The sequence below is a fragment of the Myripristis murdjan genome, chromosome 10, assembly GCF_902150065.1.
Source record: "Myripristis murdjan chromosome 10, fMyrMur1.1, whole genome shotgun sequence".
Classification (NCBI taxonomy): Eukaryota; Metazoa; Chordata; class Actinopteri; order Holocentriformes; family Holocentridae; genus Myripristis; species Myripristis murdjan.
Genome location: NC_043989.1, coordinates 25,897,759 through 25,916,918, shown reverse-complemented (window position 1 = coordinate 25,916,918; position 19,160 = coordinate 25,897,759). Strand labels below are relative to the sequence as shown.

General features: G+C 42.1%; 1 protein-coding gene across 1 annotated transcript; it reads left to right on the top strand.

Annotated features, from left to right (window-relative positions):
• Positions 1-806: 806 nt before the first annotated feature.
• Positions 807-17,702, top strand: LOC115366462 (MORC family CW-type zinc finger protein 3). Its single transcript, XM_030061921.1, has 17 exons — positions 807-875; positions 1,006-1,078; positions 3,414-3,546; positions 4,244-4,464; positions 5,399-5,546; positions 5,876-6,029; positions 7,115-7,243; positions 7,635-7,754; positions 8,270-8,373; positions 8,948-9,079; positions 10,710-10,826; positions 11,870-11,947; positions 13,270-13,309; positions 13,426-13,871; positions 14,475-14,985; positions 16,191-16,336; positions 17,173-17,702. Exons 1-17 carry the CDS (start codon positions 837-839, stop codon positions 17,327-17,329), a joined length of 2,748 nt encoding a protein of 915 aa, XP_029917781.1. The 5' UTR covers positions 807-836; the 3' UTR covers positions 17,330-17,702.
• Positions 17,703-19,160: the final 1,458 nt, after the last annotated feature.

Here is a 19,160-nt window from a genome sequence, read left to right as displayed (position 1 = left end):
CTACGCTGCAGTGTCCTGGGTTTGAATCCTGCACAGACCCTTGCCTGCATGCCCCCTCTCTGCCTTGTCTGTGTCTAATAAAGCAGAAATGTTCCCCAAACAAATCTTTAAAAAAGGAAAAAAAAAAAAAAAAAAATGTCCAACTGGACAACACAGTGACTCAAGAGACTGGCTTCTGAGGTTAATCTCAGAATATCCTAGATTAAAGTAGAATTATGAGACAAAGAGGGGTTAGGGAGGGTCTAGCCCAAATTATGATATCAAAGCAGAATTCTACCTCAAATGTCAGAATTAAGTCTCCAAATAAATTAGATTGATATCATGCATTTTTTTTATTTTCATGTGGCCCTAATCCTCCTTTGTAAAGAAAGAAAGAAAGAAAGAAAGAAAGAAAAAGATTGCCACTTATATTTTTTTTACAGCTTCCTCACCATTCACGCTTGCCACATACTAACCAGTTTGTCCCAGAAAGTTCTTTAATTGGCTCCGCTCACTGAGGTTTAATCCTCAATTCATCAAGTGAGATTATCTGCCTCAAGAACACCTGTAATCCCAGTTGCAGGTGCTTTTAAACCCTTAACAGATATATCCGATATATCCCTCCGTCCACACTCTCTCACTGTGCTTTTTTTTTTTTTTTTTTTTTTTTTTTAAAGTTCACACTCGCTGCTTTCGCTTTGCTCTCAACTTCCTCTTAACAGGAGGAGAGGCTGCACTCTGTGTGCACGCGGCGCCCGCCACAGCGTCTCTGTGCGCACGAGGACAGAGAGCGAGTGAGAGAGTGAGAGAGAGAGAGAGAGAGAGAGAGAGAGAGAGAGAGAGTATATTCGTGAAACATGGCGAGGTTGAGCGAGCATGGGATTCGTCTGAGTTCCGTATGTATTATTTCTAATATGTATATCGTGTTTGGGTGCAGCATGCAGAGTTATACCTGTTGAGAAACAATGAAGGTGATTTTTAACAAAGTGCAGCGCGGCTCAGCGGCTTCTGTAATGTCTCCTGCAGATGAGCCCTTCCTTCCTGAGCAGCAACTCTACGAGTCACACCTGGCCGTTCAGCGCCGTGGCGGAGTTGATAGGTACAGTATGACCGCGAGCTTCAGCTTCAGCCTCGGCGTGACTTTCCAGCTGCGTCGCCACAGCACCTTTACTGCCTTTGCACTTGTTGCCTGTGTCCTGTTGACACACAGCGCCACGGCCTGTGTGGATTCAAAGGCACTGGTCTCTGTAAATGGACTGCATGGACTTCCTCTATTTCACTCCCTAGCTAATAACTGTGTTATGTCCCCATTTTTATTGTGTCTGTGGGTTAAAGTGACCTTACTGTATTTTATAGCAGTGTCTGTCTCCTAGTTAAGGTAGCACTGGTATAGGTATATTGACGCTTACAGTTTTGCTGTGATCTTTCCTGTGGGATGACTGCACTTTGTCTTCATGTATGTGTGAGAAATTTAAACAGGGCCTATATGCCGAGGGCTTTCCCCCTATAAAGAGACGGTTCACTAAGTCTTTCTGCAGGATTATATTTCCTTTGATTGTCACATTTGTTCATACATGAGACATGACGCACCCTGTCAACAATGCCGTTCCTCCACTCTGCTCTGTTATTGGCTTAGACGTGCTGTCTGTCTGTTGGAGGCTTGCAGGAGGAGCAGATTATTTAGGAAGTGTACTGTGCACAGGCAGTTATGCAGATGAGTGTGTGTGTGTGTGTGGTGTGTGTGTGTGTGTGTGTGTGTGTGTGCGCACGCACTTCCTGCACCCCTCTGTGCGTATGTGGTTTCTCTTCAGTCCACCTTTGCTCCAGATTTCTCCTCAGAACAGTTAAACCTTCCAAAATGTAATGTGTAAATTACACAAGCTTCTTTAGTCATCATCTCTTAAATTGCAGACACAACAAAAAATCATAATGTTCTTGTAGTAATCAGATAGGGACGTCGTGAGTTTAAAGGGACTTTATGCAATTTATCCTCAGGGCTCAATAAAGTATGTCTGATTCTGATTCTGATATACTTTATTGTTCTTGTATAGATTTTAAAGATTGTACCATTCTATAAAATTGCTGAAGGGGTTTCTAGCAGGGGTGGGAAAGATGCTATTAACACATTTTCCAAACAATAACAAAGGTGTCTCACCCCGGAAAATGTGAAATCGTTTTCCAATGAACAGGAATCAGTCAGGCTCGTTTTTCTTGATTACTGTTATTGTTGTTGTCGGTAATTACCTGCAAGGCTACACCAGGCTGTTGTGAACCACACAAAATGTCTTATTAAAAGACCAAATGTTAAAAATCCACAGCAATTTATTTGACCTGTAAGTAAAATAGGCTTCACGTTCGAACAGGTTTAAAAGTGCAAATTGCTATGGCAACTTCTTTAATGTTTAAAACTTGAACAAATTAAGTGCACAGCAGTGCATTGTCAACTACAAGTAAGATTTTATTCATAGTAATGATGTCTACAATTTTTTGATTTTTCTAATTTGACTGCAGTACCAGCACATGCCACTGTTGCGCTGTATGGTGATCAGCACAATGCATTTGGGAGGCATGGCCGAAGATGAAGAAAACTTCTGTGTTCACTAGCTACAGCCTGTCTAACAGACTGTTGTGGGGGCAGTAGAGGTAGATTAACTACACAGATACTACAGAAATACTTCAGGTGGCATTGTGTGTGTGCGTCTGTCACGTATCGAACTATGGATCTGCACTGATGGCAATGCATCCTTCATTTTGATTTGCATAGCAACTGCAACATGTACATGACAGATAGCTAAAGGCAACAACAAATACACCTCATAGGAACTCAGATGTGCATCTTTGTAAATTCAATTGAAAATTCAAATATTGATACTTGGTACAAGTGTATCAATAATGTATCACAAGAGAAAATATTGTGATATATCGACATTTCAATATTTTGTCCCACGTTCTAGTTCTAGTGTGTCCCTGGTACTCAATAGTGAGTTTATCTTATTTAATATTTTAAGCTTGCGTAATTTATCTCCTATAGTATGGTCCTGCTATAGTATTCTTACTGTATAGAAACTTTTTTTACACTTCTAATTGCTATAGGATTTCTGTTGCCTTAGGATTAAGTGTTCTAACAAAACGATTCAAAAGGATTAGACTTACATTAGTTGCTACCTGTTGAAAGATTTCATTTTAACGTCATTCCTTTGTGAGAGCAGCTGTCACATTTTTCTAAAACGTGGATTTATGGTTGTCAGACAGCTGGCCATAGTGCCCCTTCCTCTTGCAGAAGTGCAGAGACACCAAACAGTGTTAGGGTGTTGTTTTCTCCCTTACCCTCTCTCTCGCTCTCTCTCACACACACACACACATACACACACACACACACTTTCTCCCTCTCTCTCTCTCTCTCTCTCTCACACACTCTCTCTCATATTTACCAGACAATGCGTCAGATCCTGGCGTAACTGCTAAACAGATCTGGATCGATGTCATTGAGGAGTCGGGTCAGCTCTGTCTCACCTTCACTGATAATGGCAGTGGCATGACCCCCAGTAAGCTGCACAAGATGCTCAGGTGAGGGCTACACACACACACACACAAACACACAAGCCAACTGAGACTGAAATATTATCAAAAATGCAGTATGTGTGTGCAATATCCAAGTCACAGGAGCTGCATTGTTTTATTGGGATAAAAATAATCATCGATAATACCATTATGCATTATGCATTTTGGTGCTAGAGATGCCTTGGCCTATAAATCCTATTCTGAAGACATAAGTAAACATGTATGTTTTGCACAGACGTCAGCGAACATGATCATCATTTTAATTGTGTTTTTAGTGAAAACGAAAATTATAATGCCAAATTAGCTTTCCCACCAAAATCGTGAATCATCACAATCGCAATATCCGGCCAAAAAAACTGCAATATGATTTTTTCACCAAGTTGTCTGACCCTAGTATCCACACACTATCTCACATCAAGATGCTTCACAAATGCAGCTAAAAAACACATGCACAGTATTTCTCTTGCCTGCTCAAACCACAGAAAATGAGTCACCACAAACCAGCATGTGGGCTCAAACACACACACACACACACACACACACACACACACACATACACACACACAGACACAGAGATACACATTTCACAGTGTCCGTCAAACACACCCACACTCCCTTGATGATAAGCTTGTATTTACGCCCATGCACCCACAAATACACATGCACACTTCCTCCTTCTAATGTGTCACTCCACCTCTTCTAGCTTTGGCTTCACAGAAAAGGGTTCGGGTAAAGCCAGCCAGCAGGCTATCGGCATATACGGGAACGGCTTTAAGTCTGGCTCCATGCGTCTGGGCCGTGATGCCCTCATCTTCACCAAGAACGGGGGCTGCCAGAGCGTGGGCATGCTGTCCCAGACCTACCTGGAAAACATCAAGGCCCAGGCTGTCATCGTCCCCATCGTCCCCTTCAACCAGCAGAACAATATCCTCACCACAGAGAGAGGGAGGGGCGAATGTTGTAGGCAGCTGTATGAGTGAGCGTGTGTGTGTGTGAAGCCATTGGTTCACATGTGCTCGTACATGTGAACCAGATGTATTTGTTGCAACACACTTATTGCACATTATTGCACAACACACTCATGGCCCCTATATATGTCTACATATACATGTAGACATGTATAGGGGCCATGCCTAACATTTTTCAGCATCAGTGTAAGAGTTTCGAATCGTGATGTACTGGTTTCATTGTGCACTGCAAATAACGCAGAGGGTCAACTTACTGCGAGTGAAGATGTTTGGATTCAAATGACAAAAAACGCAGAAAAAGCACGTAATTTGATGATTGAATCTACATGGCTCTCATTATCGATCTGACTCACATGTTTATTCTGTTTTTTGTCTGTTACGTCTGAGGGGTCTGCACTTAAGCCAAGGCAGTTTGGCTTGGTGCACCTTCAAATTACTGGAAACAAATGGGACCATGGTACAGTGATGCTATATTGTGGGTGATAGCGTGTTTCAAAAGTAAAGACCACATTTCCTGGCTTCGTTCAGCAGAGAAAATAACACTGAAGATAATATGTTGGTAATGATCTTTTCACCAGACTCCCTCTACCATGGCGTCCTCTTCTTGTATTGTGCCATAAAGCATTAACCCTTGTGCTGTAAAGAAAAAAAGTGTATAGGCTGGTGTAAGCTCCAGGTTTATCAGAGATGGTCTCATTGGTTTACATAATTAATGTGGTAATGATTTATTGATGTTGAAATGCTACACAAAGCATATTTAAAATGCCCACTGCTGTCTGCTGTTTCCATTTGCACATATGCTCAAGCATCACTGCACCTCCAGTATATGGACCAGAGCAAGGTCATCACTATTTAAGCTCCCTGATGCCCTCTCCTTGACCCAGTGTTACAGCAGCTGGTGGTGACTGAGGACTCGGAGGCCAGTCTGGCAGCCATCCTCGAACACTCTCTCATCAACTCCCTGGAGCAGCTCCTTGCACACTTTGACTCCATCCCTTCTAAAAAAGGCACCAAGATCCTCATCTGGAACATCCGCCGGTCAGAAGCTCACATCCGTGCTGACACCTGTCTGTTGCTTAAGTTTGAGGATTGCTGGAATTTGCAGTGGCTAGCAAATCGTTAACATTTTCAGCTAGGTTGAAATGTCAGAAAGTACAGGTAGAGCTTTATGGGGTCAGGGTTCAAAGTTAGAACAATGAAAACACAGGCGCACCGGCAGGCAAATAGGCATGAACGCACACATGCCCGCAGCTTATGCAGACAAATTTATGCATAGTGACACACTGTCAAACACTCATCCACAGAGGAGTGATACAAAGCATGTCAGTACCTGCTCTAACCACTAACCTCTCCAACTGATCCTGAAGGGCTAAGGACGGCAAGTCAGAGCTGGACTTTGAGACTGATGTCACTGACATCCGTATGCCTGAGATCCACATAGAGGAGCTGAAGAAGGACCTGAAGAACAGTGGCTCCCAGAGAGCTGAGCAGAATATCCCAGACATGGACTACTCTCTCAGGGTAAGACATGGCTGGAGGTTAAATGTGCTATACAGTCTATAACATTTTAAAGTACTGCCCCACTCAAAAAAGGTGCTTTTCTTATGTTTATGTCCCCTAAAATGCCTGACCCCGACTATTCTGACTTATATCTGTGCAAAGTTTGCATATTCATAGATCCCTGTATTTTTAATGAGGACAAGGTTTAGTGTTATATTTAAGCAGTTTTAAGGCAGAAAGGGATGTTTTTTTTCATCCCTTTTCAAGAAACTTATCAATGTGCAATACTGACAATCGGAAATTATTTTTTAGGGGCTTAATAAATGGATGGAGGAGGACAATATGTCAGTGTCAAATTAACTGCTTTGATTTGCAGGAATTACAGTAAAAAAAAAATGAGATCATGATAGATACAATTGTCAGCCTCTATTTCATGCTAAGGTTATGGTTATTGCCAGTTATTGCTTGTTCCATAAAATCACAGTCATGTTTCCCATAAGCTATTTTAATGGGAAATGACACAGAAAATCTCACTACTTATGCTATCTTGTTATCACTCTATCTTTTTTCTCTTTTTTTTACTGAAGAGGATAAGCATGCAGTAAATTCATCCACTCACTCCTAAACCTTTCAATACATCTGCACTTGAAAAACAAGAAGAACTTGAAATTTCCATCAGTGTTGTAAATCAGTTGAGAGGGTTTGAAATGCATATGATTGTGGCAATGGTAATAGTTGTTTACAGTGTCAAAATTAATGATTTGTTGGTGTTAGACTACTTACATGTAGCAGGCTTAGAGAATACTTTTAAATTTCCGTGTAGCTGACAGTTTGCAGCTGGTGAGAGGCTGTTTCTCAAATCAGGACAGACTATTTGAAAACAAGGTTCCTGAATTTTAATTTGTCATCAGCTCTTTAACACTCCAGTGTAGCCATATGATCAGCGTTTTTTGGTATCACAAAGCAAAATCTTTAGTCAAGTCACTGTCTTTCATTATAGTACTTCTGCTCAATCAGTTCTCTCTGTCTGTCTCTCTCTCTCTTATCTCTCATCTCTCTCTCTCTCTCTCTCTCTCTCTCTCTCTCTCTCTCCCTCCCTCCCTCAGGCCTACCTCAGTATCTTGTACCTGAAGCCCAGGACTCAGATCATACTGAGAGGGAAGAAGGTTCTTGCCAAGTTGGTGGCAAAGAGACTCACACACATCGAGCATGATGTGTATAAACCCCACTTCAGTGTATCCTAACTCTGTGTGTGTATGTGTGTGTGTGTGTGTGTGTGTGTGTGTGTGTGTGTGTGAGAGAGAGAGAGTGAGAGAGAGAGAGGGAGTGTGAATACACCATTGTTTTTTTGGTTAATAGTGTTTTGTCACTGTGACTCAGTTGGACACAGCCCTTTCCACGTAAATTACACATCAGCTTTTTGGAAATGCGCATGTAGGGGTGGATGTGAGCTGCTCAGTTTGAATCAAATGGAACATTTACTGTAATGTGCAACTGGGTTTCTGCATAACTCCCTCTTTGATTCCTCTGGGGAAAAATGTATTTTGAAAATCCTAAGCCAAATAATAACCATTGCTGGTAACAACTGGTCATTTTTCCAACTTAACCTTGACTGGTGGCTGTTAGAAAGAGAGAGTAAAGGTGACCTTTGGACTGAACCCAAAGAACAAAGAGCACTATGGCATCATGATGTACCACAAGAACCGGCTCATCAAGTCCTATGAGAAAGTGGGCTGCCAGATCAAGGTATGGGAAAGACACTGTATGCCTCAAAGGAAAACTCCAGTGTTTTGGGTAAAATACCATTTTCTGACTTACCCAGACTGAAACAAGATGATGGGTACCATTTTCACCTCTGTACGTCCAGTGGTTCAGTTCCTATGGGTAGCATTTCATGTTAGCTTAGCATAAAGACTTGAAATCTATGGGAGTCATTAGCCTAGTTTCATTAAGTGAAAAAAATCAACCTTACAGCAACTCTGAAGCTATTTTATTTACACATTGTACCATTTGTATTTGAATTACACATCTTGGGATTAATGATTAATTTTTTTTTTAAACAAGAGTCATTTTAGGAGAAGTAAGTCAGAGGTAAGTCAGTAAAAAGGTATTTTGCCCAAACCATTGGAGTATTCCTTTAAAGGTAGACGGGTACACAGCACTGCCATGTTTTTGTGTAAATGCTGTTAGAATAAAGAGATAATAAAATCGGTCTGTTCCTCTGCCTTTACGTCCCGCCTTCCCTCCATCATTCTCTACAGTCTTCAGGTCAGAGGGCAGGAGTCGGGGTCATCGGCGTCATCGAGTGTAACTTTCTCAAACCTGCTCACAACAAGCAAGACTTTGAGTATACCAAAGAATACAGGTACACCATGAACACATACAGACGCACAAACAGGCAAAAAAAACAGAGATTTTGGCCTCACAAGCTCTCTTGTAGTCACTCGGCGCGATACCTGGCAAACAAACCATACCAGCGCACACAGTCATGTGCAAGTGTAGCCACCGTGAGTGAAGCAGCTGTTCCTTTAAGTCCATTCATTTTCTGCAGATCAGAATAATCACAATCAACCAGTTTGTTGCTGCAGAAAAACTGATCATAGCTGAACTTTTGACATATATTACTGCCTTCTGTGATTCCCAGGTTTCTTTCCTCTGTTGACAAAAAGTTGACTGCCTGTGTCTTTGCTAGTGTAGATCCAGATGGTTATGCTGCTCCCACCAATCAAACCATTTGGCTGCAACAACTCACTGTGTCATTAACTGTTTTTTTCCAATTCAGTGGCACTTTTACGTTACCATAGGAACCACCGAGACCAAGATACTCAACCTTGTGAGGCAGTTTTCCGTAAATGAGATGGCAGGTTGCACTTATACTGCAGTAATAATGATAACATGAACACCAGTGACTATTGAAAGCTTTATTTTCCTGTCTCCAGATTGACCTTGGGCGCCTTGGGCCTGAAACTCAATGACTACTGGAGAGAGGTGACAGTGAAGAGGGCCAGAGAGAGAGAGTTTCATGCTATGGAGAGGAAAGGTGAAAAGGAGGAGAGCCAGGAGATCAACGAGTGAGTCATGATTGTTTTTGTTATAGTTGCTGACTCATCAGTTGGGCTTTTTGTGGAGACCGTGTCTGCCTCCCCCACTCTGTGCACACCATGAGTACCAAAATGAAGTATCAATCAGCTGTTTGCTGAAACAATGCCATGAGTAGCTGAGGTGCAAGTGGTCGGTTCATCTGGTTCATCAGGTTCTAATTCCTGTGAAGTCGTGCCATGTCATGCACGGTCTGTTTTTATATGGGGCTGTATTACAAGGTGATGAAATGCAGTGTACAATGCTACAGTGGTTAAAAGACATAACAGCCTGTCTGAACCTACACAGCACCATTAGCTTCAGACCCTCAGTGAAGACAGGGAAAAGTCATAAGGAATAAAAGAAGCCTTGGGCAGACCAAGTCAAAGGGGAGTTTAGCATGAAGTATGTGTCAGGGCTAGGGCTGGGTGATACATGGATTGAACTGATTAATTCAATGTATGTTTTAAATCCATGAAAAAAATGGCTGAATTGCAAAATCAAGATTTCTACCACACATATTAGCGGTAAAACAGTCACTGAGTGCTCTGTCATACAAGCCCCAATTCATTCATCTACACAGAACTTGCATGCCCAGAAACTCATGTGCAGTCCACCAGTCTCATGATCATGCCTGCAAACATTCCCATCAGTAAGTAGTAAGAGTTACTGAACAACAAGAAAAATCTTGATTAAAATAAAAATCAGGATTTTATTTTTTGGCCATATTGCATGGCCTTAGCTGGGACAAAACAACAAAATGGACTGTAACAGTGAGATAAGAAATCAAATGAAGACAAACATGGTGAGGCAGAAAGAAGGGATTTCAGTGAGCTAGGCAAGCACTAACCTCCACAAAGTCTGTATTTGAAATGGCAGATATAGAACCATTGACACTGTGAAATTATTACATGGACAAGATCTTCAGTATCCTCTGCAGAACTGACAGTGACTAGCAAACTAGGAAGATGGGAGTTGCCTGATAACCTTCACCTTTCAAGCAGGAACCTGTGAATTCAACTGAAAGTGAAATCAGACAGTACTTTCCCATAGCAGAAACCAGAGAGCCCCGACGCTGAAATGGATACCTTGAGCTGTTTTTCGTGCAATCATGTAGAAGCTGACCTTGCAAACTTTCACAAGTTTCAGGTTTGACATTGCGCAACCAGATGGGCTTTCTTGAAAAGGCACTTCTCAACTAGAAGGAGTAGTGTTCCCGCTGCAGGATCACATCAGCAGGACTTTAACCACAAAACAAAGTGCTTCAGTGCTGATGAAAGGGCAAGAGAAACATGAGAGGAACCAATCTGAACAAGCAAAACAGAGCATGCACATTATATATAAAGAGGTAAAAGACATTCGCACTGAAAGGCCATTTAGTAAGTGTAGGGCACAGTGCAACAAAATGTGTCCCATGATGAAGCCACTGGGTGGAAACATGGCGCTCTTGTTCGTAGCTTTGACAGACATGTTCATGTACACAAGTCTACACCCCCGCAAGATCACTGGATTAGCATGAATTTTGCCTTTTGGTGGAAGGACTTCCCCTTTAAGTTGTATGCCTGTTTTAAGCTTGACTGATAGTGTGTGTGTTTGTGTGTGTGTGTGTGTGTGTGTGTGTAGGAGTCCCATGTGGTTACAGTGTGAAGAATGCCTTAAATGGAGAAGCGTCCCCCCGGGTCATTACAGCGTCACTCCTGAAAACTGGAACTGCAGCCAGAACCCCAACCCACGCTTCAGGTGTGTGTGTGAGTGTGTGTGCAATAATAATGACTGCATTTACACTTCCCTGCTTGCGTGTGTCTGTACTGTACTGAGTATATATGAACGCCTTTATTACATATGGGTACATTTGTTTATATTCAAGTGATTATGAAACCACTTACTTATTTCTACAACCGCTGCATTACTTTATCTTGGAGTGGTCACAGGTCGGAGGGTGATAGGCGGTGGCTGTAGCGATGGCCAATCAAATCACCCGCTGTCCCCTTTCAAGAACACAAAAACACATCCCTTTCACAGGGCATCGTTTTATTATGCACCTTGTGTAAGCCACCAAGGGCAGATCATACCCTGATGTGAACTCCTGAGGTATATCTTAGTTCTGCTCTTTTGAGAACTGAGTGGCATCCATCATTCTTTACCACATCATAGCAAGGTGGGGTACTCTCCCCCTTTGAAACCTCATAGTCTGCCTTTAAGTGATTAAACAGGATGCGCTCAGTTAGACATTTGTTGAAGCATTTATGTCAAAGTGAAATTAGCAACATAGATTTTAAAAAAAAGGACTTTGGACAGGTCTTTTTATATATGTGCTTCAGGAACTGTGCCACCTGACGTCACAAAAATAGCATATATGCAGAAAAAGAGGCATGGATAAGTGGAAGTGCAAAAACTGTGCCCCCCTTTTGCTACAAGAAATGCCATGGTGAACCAGGAAGTTAAATGAATGGTGCAGTTGGGAAGAAATCAGCCTTTGCATATCGCTGGGTCAGCGTGCCTGATCTGCACTGGCATGAAAACAGGGCCCCACAGCGCATACCTATATGGCATAGTAGCTCCAGCCTGTGCCTGGAACTGGTTCAGTAAACAGAAATAAATAAATAAATATTTCAGAAACCACTGGGGAACAGATATGTGCTTAAATAGCTTTGGAAACTGTGCCAGTGTGTGAGCGTGTCTGTGTGTTTGTTGTAATAGAGGAGCCTTTAGCTGAACTGGAGTTGACAGCACGGCACTGTCTGCTATACCAGGTCTGTCTGTGTCTGTGGTTTGTCTTGTAGGAGCTGTTCTTCACCAGAGGAAGCAGAGGAAAGTGAAGAGATGTTAACACCCAGCTACCAAAAAACCCACAAGAAACAGTAAATTCCCATTCCCATCATCCTCTCTCTCTCTCTCTCTCTCTCTCTCTCTCTCTCTCTCTCTCTCTCTCTCTCTCTCTCTCTCTCTCTCTCTCTCCCTCTCTTTCTCTCTGTTTTTGTCTACCTCTGTGTTAGCTGGTGTATAGAAGGGAGTCTCACACTGTTATTTTCAGAATATGTGTCCCCACCCATCTGCCTGTTTGCATCTGCATGTGGGCTCTCACGCTCTTTTGTGGTTTCTACCTGACAGTTTCATGCTCTTATTTCCAGTGTGTGCACAAGCCCACGTGTGTGTGTGTGTGTGTGTGTGTGTGTGTGTGTGTGTGTGTGTGTGCACATGTGTGTATTTGTGTGCATGTGTCGGTATTTTTCAGTCTGACACTAAGATAAAGGTTTAGTTTATACCACATTTTAAATGACACACCTACACCGAAATGTACTGAAATGAGCATTGCAAGTCAGTTTTTCTAGTTTACAGCATAGTTGTGATGCATTTTAGCATATAAGGAATATTATAATGAGCTGTTTTTGGCCAGTATATGTAATGCACATTTCAAGGATTCAAGGATTCAAGGAACTTTATTGTCATACCAGCTCACATTTACATGTTAGTGGTACGAAATTAGCACTCAGGTCCTGGTATAAGCCTAAATAAATAAAGAGAGAAAGGTAAAAAAGAAGTGTAAATATAAAATATAAGTACAAGCAGTATATATAAATATAAACAATATGTGTGAATATAAACAGTATGTATAACTATAAACAGTATATATAAATAAATATACAGCCTATAAATATAAGTAGTACATATATATCTATCTATCTATCTATCTATATCTATATATATATATATAAACAGCCTATATATAAACAGCCTATATATAAACGGTGTATATATATGTATATATATATATATATATATATATATATACACAGTCAGTGCTGAAATTTGAATTGAACACTGTTGTCATTAAGCGGGGCTAACTCTTTTGTTTTCCCAGATTATGATTGGCAGGGGAATTCTAAAACTTGAAATGTTGCAAATATTTTTTTTTTTTTTTTTTTTTTTTGACTGCTGATTGGTAGCATTTTTCCCGCTTTAATCTGGTATGTCTTTCACACATACATAAAACTGAACTGAATCTCTAACAATTCTCAGAGGTGAATCAGAGTTCATTCACGTCATTTTAGAATTATTATGGTAATGAAGCAATCCTGTTCTGTTCTTCTGTGCAACAAGAAAATTGAGCCATGTAAAACTAGACTGACCCACATATGGTATGTTTGCTTTCTTCAACTGTGCCTCTGTTTACTTTCCGCAGTGAGTACTCCAAAAGCAGGAAACGAGAAAAATCACTGGAGGTCGGTGTAAACTGTCTTGCTGAAACTTAGCAAGCCTGTTAATAAAACAAAATGTTGTTTGGCTCCCACGCTTTCATACATATTGCATGAACTGTGTTTGCTTGTGTGTGTTCCAGGTGTGCGGGTTCCAAGAAACGGAGCCAAAACATCAAATGGTGTCACGTAGTTCATCTGAGCCTTGCCAGCCCACCTTCCAGCCCCAACATACAGCTGATGACACATTCACTGAACCGTCACACACCAAGGACACACATGCACAAGACCAAACACACACTGATCACCTTCTGGATCATCATGAGGATATACACAGTGGAGATGATGCACAGATACAAGAGGAAGTTGCGCTAGAAAACACACAAACACAAGAGGGACACACTGGAAAAGATGTGAACGTGCGAGACCCGGCAGAGTTTATGCAAGAAAAGGGCATGCAAGGACAGCATGCAGAAAATGACACCAGTGATGAAGCCACACAAACTCTTGAGGATTCAAAGAGCGGCAAAAAGACGGAGACAAACATAGAGCCAGAGCAGAGAGAGGAAGACAAAGTGGAAAAATTAAGGTGAGGATATACTGCAGGCACACTGTATGTGCATACACGAACATCAGATCATAAAACCACAGGGGCTTGAACGGAGCCAGCTAGTTATGAGCGGCACGTTCACGCTCTGTTTATGTGCTAAAATTGTTTATTGAGACCTGTTTTGCCGTGCTGAGAGATAGAAATACAGTATTCTGGATTAGCAGACCATGGGAGCAGGGATATTTCACCACCATGTGGACATGATGATACAAAATTCAGGTAACTAACCCAATACTCTACCGCTGTTCAATTTTGCTTCATATAGGAATTCGGAAATAAGATCAGACAAACTTGCTGCTTCTTTGGATACACATACCGTTGTTTCACATTCTCATTGTTACTGGTTAGGCATCTTTGCATGATAAATATGTAATAGTTAAATGAATTCCCTGTGGTGGGTACTGACTTGGACTTCTGGAACGCCACAGTTGCACTCCGTGACATGTCTCCAAGTTGGCTTGATCAGCAAGCTCTGAAAATATCAAGCACATCTCCAGCACCTTGAATCAACATTTAGTTGAGGTGAATTCAAAGGTGTGTGTGTACGCTCACACAGACTGACTAGCTGTTTGTTTTCTATAGCCTCAAAAGGAAAATATCGTGGCCACTGTGCCACCTGAAAAAGGTGTCTCGCCCTTGGGAGGAGCAACAGCCTGACTTGGAGGACATGGCAGAGGAGGTGCACCCTGGGAGAGATGCCACTAAGCCCCAGACACCGTCATGGGAGAAGACCAAGCAGGACAGTGGCGGCCGTGTAGAGAAGCCAGGTGACACTGCCCAACATGCCTCCAGCCTTGCCTGGACTCACTCACCCCCGCCGACCCAGACTGTCATGGTATCTCCGCTGAGTCGAAACGAGGGCCCATGGAGCAGGCCGCTGCCTCCAGAGGGAGGGGACAGGGAGGCAATAATGCAGAAGCTGGCCGGACTGGAGAAGGAGGCCCAGAGGCTTCGGAAGCTGCTCTGCCTAGAAGTCACGAAGACAACTCAAGGAACAATGACAACCGCTAACACCAGCGCTGAGAAGCCACCAGGCAGGACAGAGACACTGCCAGCCTCCACAGAAGCCAGAGAGGTCGGCTGCCAGACGGAGGTGGGTGAGGTCATGTGTGGATTTGTAGCAGGTCAGGGTTTGTGTCAAAGTATTTGTGTCAAGCTAGCTCCGGTTCAGAAAGTTGCATTTGAACACACCGCCAGACTACAGCCAGTGGCAAACTACCACATGTGTTCTGCGCCTGCGTGAGAAGGAATAACTCTTCATACCAGCAGGTGGTGGTAGTCTGTATTCGTCATTCAAAAAAGGAAACTGCAAGACACTGGAATGCAGATGGTAAACAAAGCAGTGTTTGCTTACCCTTTTCACACGACTCTCACTACAATCAGTTTTGTGATATAGCTGCTCCTAATTGAGAATATGTCTGATAAGAAGTCGCCAATAGCACTGGTGTTGTAAGCCGCTGGTCTTTTGATTGTGGAAGAAGAAAAGAAAAGGCAAAGGTCTGTTTCTCTTCTTGGGCACTAATTTGCCAAGCTGAACAGCCAATCAGAGTGATCCCATCCCCGCTGCTGATTCAGCATACTCAAACGTCTGAAAAGGCACCAACAGGAGTCCCACTTGTGTGCCAGACACACCACAGAAAACTAGGCCCATAGAAGCTCACCGATGGCCAAACACTGACCAACACCAACAGCTGACCAGCTGCTTGGTGAGTCACAGCCTTAAGTGATAGCAGTACAATATGTGACGTAATATGCTTTTTTCAACAAATATGGCCAACATCAGCTGACATGGAAAAACAAAAACAACCTGAACAGGGCACGCTGCTATTGTTGAAAAACTCCATTACTGAAAGATTCTGTTTGTCAGGTCAGTGGATTTGCATATTTATTTGCATATTTATTTCAACACAGCTGATGGAAACACACTTGCTCACATTTTATTGTTTTTGTTATATTTCAAAGTTTAGCTTAAAATTTGTTTTATAGTTGGTTGACACCACAGAGTAGCCAAAGCAATTTTTAATTTTTCAACAATAGCTAAAACTGAGATTGGATTTTTTGGTTTTTCTCATTTCCTAATCTGTGATGGAGTACTATAGAGGAAGTGTAAGACCCTATGAATTGGGAAAGAGGGAGGAAGTGACTGCAACAGTCACAGCGCTTTTCCAGGGATATTCCAGTGAGCGCAACAGTCAAAGAAGCTTACATGTCTAGATCACCTAAATTATAGGCAGCCAGTATGACCGTGTGGAGAGTTGAGCAGTAGATTGTAAAGTGATCTTTTACTGTGCGTCCCAGCATCAGAGCTCGACTTCATCCAGTGAGCAGAGCCAGAAGCCTGGTAATGATCAGCCTGAGCAGGACAGACCCAGGAGGGACAAGAGTGAAAGCCAGAGCAGGACGAGAGTCACTGACAGTGAGAGCCGCTTACTCGAAGACATCAGGTCAGTATTCCCACTCAAAGATGGCACATACACACATACCAACGAGACCACACCAAGAGCATATGAATTTGAAATAGTTTATTGTAAAGTGGATAACCAAGATGACTTAGGAGGGAAGGATTGAAGGCTCAGAGGGAGGAATGAGGGATTAAGAACTGAGGGATGGGGGTGAGGGTCAAGGAATTAAGGGATGAGAGTCGAGGGATGAGAGGATGGAGTGATGAAGTAATGGATGAAGGTTGAGTGATGAAGGGATGAGGGTCAAGGGATAAAAGGATGGAGGGTGAGGGATGAAACAATGAGGGTCGAGGAATGAATGGATGAGGGTCGAGGGGTGAAGATATGAGGGTTAAGGGATGAAGGAATGAAGGGATGGAGGGATGGAGGGATGGAGGGATGAAAGGTGAGTGATGAAGGGATGAGGGTTGAGGTATGATGGGGTGAGAGTCAAGGGATGGAGGGATACAGTGTTAGGGATCCATTAGCTGTGGCAAATAAATATTTTTGCCACCTTCTCACTGTTTTTATCACTTCTTCAAGCCCATAATATTTAGTCATATTCTTCCTTCCCTTCCCCTGAAATTTCACTCTCATTTTCCTTGATCTTTGGGTTAACTCTCTCTGGTTAGCAGGAACAACTGAGCATCCAGCTGAGACAATGGACAGTCCCAGTTCTGCATAAAAACTTGTTAAAAACGTGTTTTTACTGTTTTAAGATGCACATATATGTTTAAGTTGCCCTAGACAGAAATTTGAGATTTTAATGAGTGAAATGTGAATGAACAGTGTGAGTTGTCTAGTCCTGATAGTGGCTGTGTTGTCTGGGCCCCATCCAGCGTGGCACAGGAGAGCCTGCGTGGGATGCGCAACAACGTGGTGGTGCTTCTCTCCGCCCTCCTGCCCCAGCTGGACCTGGCTGGCATCAGCATGGAGACGTCCGACGTGGACAACATCCTGCAGCAGATCATAGACGTCAACGCGCTGAAACTATGATTGTTTGTCCACGTCTCTGTTACATGTTTCCACTGGCTGTTTGGCTTGTCTTCTCCCTGTCTGTTTTATACACCGGTCGATTTGAAATGAATTGAAATGACTACACCTACTTGTAAAAAGTCAAGTGCATCACAAATAATGTAGATATGCTCGAATGTTTTGACCAGACCTGACCAGATCTAGCTTGACAGTTCACCATCACTCTGAGCATTACTGTACAACACTGCGACATAGTTCAGCATTTTTTTGTTTATTGATGAGGCCTGTAATCTGTGTTGAATCCTGAAAAAGTCTTGCAATGTGTGATTCTTGCTACAGTTATCTGAACATTTTTGTTTTAATTTATAAAGGAGTGACAGAGTGCCTTTTTCCCTTTTTGAGTCCATTGTTACTATTTAAATGTGTTTTATACAGATGTTGCTGATTTGCAACTGTTTTTTCTGGTATGCAGTAAAAAAAAAAAAAAGTTTTAAACCAGATACACTGAGTTGTCTTATTTGCCATTGATTTGCCAGCCTCTGCATTAGGTAAATGGAAATTGCAGAACTGCAATGACTCTTATTGGCCAGCAGGGGGATGTGAAACCATGCTACATTTCCTTTACATTTCTCATTTGTTAAGGGCAGCCAGTCTAGCGCATTGCCAGGTTATGGCAGCTCAGAAAAGTGTTCTGTCAGTACACACGCTGTCGCAGCTTGTATCAGTTTCCAGCTCAGTTTTGTTCAGTTTATTTCAGCTGAATGTTAATTGTTCTCTATGGAGCCGTTTGTTGCAGTAAACAAATACAGACAAAAAACATCACATTAAAGGTTACAAATAAGTACAATATATGTATGGATCAAAATAAATAATCATGGATATAAATATGAAAATACAGGCACTAAAATAGAGCAGGGAAGTGGCAGGTAGGAGTTTGGAGGATGCAAAGTGGCCTGCACAGCTGTGGGCCAGGGCTCAGCAAAACATCATTTGACACCAGAGCTCTCAACTCTCACATCCACTGAAGCTGAAGGGGGACAAAATATGACTTCGTCAATGTGATACATCAATAGGGGTTTAAAAATGTTATTCTAATTTTTCCATATTTGTTAAGCAGCCTCACCAGTATTGTAATATATAATGTAATAATAATAATAATTTTAAAATTATTATTATTGTTATTATTATTATTATTATTGTTGTTATTATTATATAATGTAACCCAAGAGATGACCCGCACAAAATACTTAGAGTTACTTTAAGATAAGTTGAACTATAAAACTGCCATAAGTAACTGAAATGAAAAATGAGCCAAAACAATTTTTGCTATTATATACTGAATATTTTTCATTTTTGTAAAAAAAAAATAAAAAATCAGTAACTCAGCAGTAACATCTAGGTTGTCACATGTAGCCTACCTGTTATCAGTAGGTAAACTAACGGGACACAGGTGGACCAGGCAACCGGTGTTGTAGTTAGAGTAGATTAATATTGCAACGTTACAGGCTGTCTGTTCCGTTACTACCCAGACGTGAATGTTGCTCCCCATTTGATTTACAAGCGCGGCTATAAAACAGCTCAGGGTCCCAAAGACGACAGGCAGAAACAGAGGAGAGACAAGCCAAACCAATATTAAGAGGCACAAGACCAGAAAAAAGTAGCCTAAATGTTTAAAAAGAAAAAAAAATCTATCAATATATGTAGAGCGAGCGCACATGCTCTCGCATAGACGAACTACCACACGCCCCCACGTGCTCTCTCTCTCTCTCTCTCTCTCTCTCTCTCTCTCTCTCTCTCTCTCTCTCTCTCTCTCTCTCTCTGTAGCCGGGCCCTTTAAATATTTTCCCCCGCA